The sequence below is a fragment of the Cariama cristata genome, unplaced genomic scaffold (genome assembly GCF_000690535.1).
Source record: "Cariama cristata isolate BGI_N322 unplaced genomic scaffold, ASM69053v1 scaffold12280, whole genome shotgun sequence".
NCBI lineage: Eukaryota > Metazoa > Chordata > Aves > Cariamiformes > Cariamidae > Cariama > Cariama cristata.
In genome coordinates this window covers 4541-9710 of record NW_009596425.1, presented here as the reverse complement: position 1 = coordinate 9710, position 5170 = coordinate 4541, and the positions used below count along the sequence as shown (strand labels likewise).

The 5170-nt window shown below is 35.8% G+C and overlaps 1 protein-coding gene across 1 annotated transcript in view; it reads right to left on the bottom strand.

Moving 5' to 3' along the window:
* The window catches only part of PLXDC2 (plexin domain containing 2), a gene marked incomplete at both ends in the record, with an annotated part of 43417 nt that extends 40171 nt beyond the window's left edge, over nucleotides 1-3246 (bottom strand). The window contains 2 exons of the mRNA XM_009706013.1: nucleotides 52-170; nucleotides 3084-3246. Coding sequence (XP_009704315.1) covers nucleotides 52-170; nucleotides 3084-3246 — 282 coding nt within the window. The remainder of the gene's footprint in view (nucleotides 1-51; nucleotides 171-3083) is intronic.
* Nucleotides 3247-5170: the final 1924 nt, after the last annotated feature.

The following is a 5170-nucleotide window of genomic DNA, read 5'->3' as shown; positions in this document are numbered from 1 at the left end:
AGGTATAAAGTATTTTGTCTACTTAAATGACAATTTTCAGACTCAACTTACTTCTTTGTAGCCGAAAATGATACGCCCATCACTGAGAAGGGTGGCCTGAAAAGTGAAACTGCCCAGGTTGTAATTATCCTGCAGATGTACATGGTCCCACTGGACAACTAGTGCTGTGCCTGTGAACCCCAGAGTGGGGGTAGAGAGGCAAAGGGAAGAAAAAAATGTGAGAAAAATATTAACTGACTGCATGAAAAGTACTTAACTGCAGTTACTTGAAACAAGAAATGTGATTTGTCTCTTTTTAGCAACTTTCAGCCCAACGTCTTGAAATGCCAAAGATATCACAAACATAAGTTACAACTGAAATCCTCTTATTTGTGGCACTGTGGTGTGTACCTTTAACTACCTCAACTACTCGCACAAAAGTCTGGTAAAGCAAGAGTGGTCAAGTAACATGTTTGGGATTGCATAAGAAGTCAACAGTCAATAAAGGTTGGATTCAGCACTCAAAGTTCAGGTGTACTGCCTCAACCACTGCTCTGCAGTGGCTTTTTTTACACTATATCTATATATACCCTGATGACTTTGAAAGGTGAAGTTCTAATAGCATTGCCTGTTTACTAGAAGTTATTATTTGAGGAATTCAAATTCTTCCATTAACTATGCATCAATTTAAATGGCATTAGTTTTTTTCTGCATGGTGCAAGCCCTTGCTGAGGTTCTGCAAGTTGAATAATACTAGGTGTTGGTAATAAATAAATGTAGTTTAAATTAAAACCACTAAGAATTCATAGACGGGGTAAATATTGAGTCTGGTGTGCATAGATTTAGTTGCAATAGGTTCATTAATATTCATGGCAGTTCTCTGGCTGAATATCCACTTATCTCACTAAAAATGTACCCCTAGCAACTTGCATACCCTGTGAGCATGTTTTACAGATGTCGAGGGCTATATTCAAGCAGCTTGACTTATTACCAAAACTGTGTTTACCGAAAATTACTTTTTCGTCTTTATATGCCTTCCTCAACATACTTCTCCCTTTGGCACTAATGGGAGCTATGTGCTTTGATTCACAACACTTTAATTTCATTTCTTCCTGGAGTGTTCAAGGTGGGTCAGTGTGCATCCAGCTCAATGCATTTTTTATATATCCTTGAAACATCTCTTGTCACAGATCTTCTGTGCTGTAACTTTCATAAACATATCTTGCTAGGGAATGTCATGAAACTATGAGCATGCAAATTTTTGGTGCATACTGCACGAAGTCCACCACATTATTGTCCCATGTGTCTTTCACAAGTATAGTACATGCTCACTAATTGTGCACACAGTCCATTTTTCTTTCTGTGGCCACATTTATCAGCTGTATTCTGAATATTTATTTTATTGTATTAAATTACATTTGAAAGGAATTTAAAGTGACTTTTAAAATCATTGGAGCAAAATAGCCAGAATTTCTTATAGTCAGTCTTTGAGTACCTCAGATCTATGTTCATCTCAGAATCCCAAGCTAAAGTGGAAGTCAGCTGACTTCAAAACAGTCTTCTTATTTCCAGGGCCTTTATGTAGATTCGCGTGTACTAAGTTCATTGCTGTTAGGTCCATGAGTGAGACTTGATGGGTTACAATACTGTGCTTGCCCACTACAGATGCCACTCTAAAGCAGCAAACTTATTCACAGAGACAGAACATGGATGAACAAGAAATAAGGAGCTGAAGTTTGCTCAGTTCCTTTTTATTTGGGGTAAGATAGCAAATCCTTTGTCCATAAGCATTTGGCGTCCAAAAGATCATCATGCCTTACACATGAAGAGGGATCCAAAATCTCAAAGAAGAATTTAGTCTTGTCATGAAAGCCATGTGACACAGCCTGATACACCTGGTATGAAGACTAGAAGTTAGGAATACAAAGAGGATTAGCAATGTTTTCCCTAGAATCCTCAGGTTCTTTCAGTAAAGATGACAAATCTCAGGCCATAATGTCAAATAATTTATGAAATGAAAAAAATACTTTTTTTCTGTTTGAAAATTCTCCATGCAAGGAGTAGGATTTTCTCATGTAAGCCTATTTTATTGGATTTTTAACAGATAAATGCTGCAAGTAATGACTAGATTGAAAGAAAAGGTTATGACTAGGTGCAAAGGTTATAGGATACATTTTGATCCCTGATCTAAAGAATAAAAATCGACACACCTGGTTGGAAATGTGCCATATTTTTGGACATGTTCATAACTTGTGCTCAAATTAACTATGAATAAACATACATAGAATGGCACAGGCTTATCCAGGAAGATTTAAAGCCATCATAGATCTCATGATATTAAGTCATGATACTAAACTCTCTAAGTTTTAAATTCAGAATAGACAGTCACTGCCATTGTATTTGATCACTAAAGGCCTGAGGTAAGGCACCAGACGTGTTTTAATCACATAGGTTATGTTTTCAAAATATTGATTACAACTGACTTCATGAGACAAATATCCACACATTCAAGGCCTTTGAAATATCTCACAGAACTTCAAATACAACACTGCAGTTTGCCTTTTACCCTTTCAATCTTTTGTACAAGGGACTGTTGAGAACTCGTGGTGTAGATGAGAGTATTGGATTCCAATCCTGAGACTCTATGCACAGTTAGTCATTGACAGATTTATTAACCTTGTACCTGCCCTGCTTTTGTGTATTCTTGCTATTGCATTTCACAAATGCTATTTTCATTTTAGTTAGTGGGTAGATGGTATTTACTATATGTATTTTGAAATAACAGGAACTCACACTTTTATATAAGACAGATTTTTCCTTATAAAACTGATGAAATAGATTGTTAGTCTCGGTTTATGCACTTTAACATCCAGAAACTATCTCTCCAGTCAGGAAAAAGCATTCATGACTCTTTAACCATGTTCTAAATTAAGGTCTGTTTATGGAAGTCTAGCCACACTCTTTATACAGCCTGTGAGTTCAAAAAAAAAAAAAAAAGAAAAAATTTTAAAAATCTTAAATTTTTCCTTCAAAAATAGTTACTTAGGAAAATATGAAGAGCCAAGGGACACAGACACATTCATTTATGAAGGACTACTACATACCATTATCAAAGTATCTGACTGTTGAATTTCTTGATACACTGGGGTCAAAATTTGCCATTAAGGGTGCAATATATTGTGTAGCTGTTAGCATTCGATGCACAACTTCTCCAGTATATATGAAACCTACAATAAAAAAAAAATATTGAGACCATTTAAGTAACTTCTAAAAAGATTTAATGGAATGGCAGGTTGAACTAGGCATTGCCAGAGCATTAAAGAGTCATCTGAGAGAAATTAATCCCACCACCAATTTTAGAGTGAATTAAGTAAGAGCTAAAGTTTGAAGAAAATGTCTGTGATGGTTGCCAAAAGAACAAGATCCAAGATGAACAATGGAACAATTAGTTCAAGAAGTAAGTTTTCATATAAAAATAAAACCAGAGCAAACTTCAGAAAAAAAGAACTCCAGTCATGGACAAAATGCAGATATGTGGCATTATCAAAATGAGCTATTTACCACCATGCATATTCCACAGTGCTTTCTATCCCTTCCCAAAATTTGCCATTTCTTTTGCTTTTGGAAATCGTTACCTCTTCAAAAGTTAGTCTAACCCTTTTTCATACTTCTAGGGACACAGAGTAAGAGACTATTTCAGACAAGAAGTGGTGACAACCTTTATGAAAAAAAAAAAGTCAGATGAAGAGTGGAACAGAAAGGATTTTTTCATGACTATAAGCCAAGCAGCATTTTTGCTACATTTTCTGCAGTGTTAGGTCTCACTAGTATATCCTATTAATCCCTGAATCCACAGTACTCTTCAGATCAACAGTGGGCTGCTTTCATCAGAAGTGCTCACCTAAAACCTCTTACTGGTTTGGAACTGAAGTTCTTCCTTCAAGGAAGAATAGTCATCTATGGTGAATACTGTAATGCTGCCATTTTCTTCAAAGGAAAGCTTTGTGTATTTTAATGGCAAGTAACTCCTGTAATTTTAAACAATAAATGGTCTACAAATAAACCTGTATTTCTTGGGTTCGCCAACTCCACCTCAACTGTATAATGGGAGATGCCCCAAACTAAAGACTGGCTTAAAAACTCCTGTTACCCTACAGTGAGCCTTTTCTTAAGTTTTGTTTTAGCCTTTGCCCTGCTGGTCAAAACTGACAAACTTTAAGTTGATTGGAGCTACAGGTAGATCTTCAAAACTAAGGTTTGCATATTAACTCTCCTCTGAAAGTGTTTACCAGATGCTGCCTTATGCTGAAGTGTTTGCTTTTTCTCCTTCTGTTGATTTAATGAAGTATATTCCAAAAGCAAACACCCCACCAATAACATTAGAGCTGTCCGAAAATTTTATAACAGAAAAAATTCTATTTGGAAGATGTCTAACAGAAATTCAGTTCTTTACTGACAAATAATAGTATCCACTGCAACACTATTTATACTGGTTTGTGTTTTCTTTTCCTTCAGTCATATTGAGAGTCTTTGTTCCTCCACACCCCCTTTTATCATCAAGTCCAAGAGGTCCTTTCTTCTCACATTTAATATCATTGCAATACACACATGATGAAGGAGCACATAAATCTACCACTAAAACACAATTGTGAAATTCCAGAACTAAACACAAACCTGAACAACTGGAATTACCCTCAAGATAGAAATACCATTTTCCAGTCAACTCCAGTTAATATATGATATTAAAAAACTATTAGTGTGCAACCCCACTTTCTTAATGATAGTATCTCCATCCTAACAACTGTGAGATGAGACAGGTTTATTAAAGACTTGTTTGATATGATATAGAAAATCTCTGAAAGCATGAAAAAATAACAAATTTCTGGAGTGCTTTAGGCATCCTTCTACTCCTGTCTTCTTCTGAAACATGTTGGTAAATGGTTCTAGGAGTCATAAGATGCTATAAACAAACAAACAAAAAAGGTGGTTCTTTGGAATAATTTTCCTGCATGGCTGCTAGCAGTTAAGATCAAATACCGTAAGTCAACTCAACTGGAGTTGATAGGAGATCTAAGAAAAAGCCAGGTGTGAAGAAAATATAGCAAAAGATTCATTTGGAAACATTTGGCATTGCCAAAGGGGTGAGCTAGAAATCCAGCTGCCTTTGCTTAATTTAAAACACACATGTATT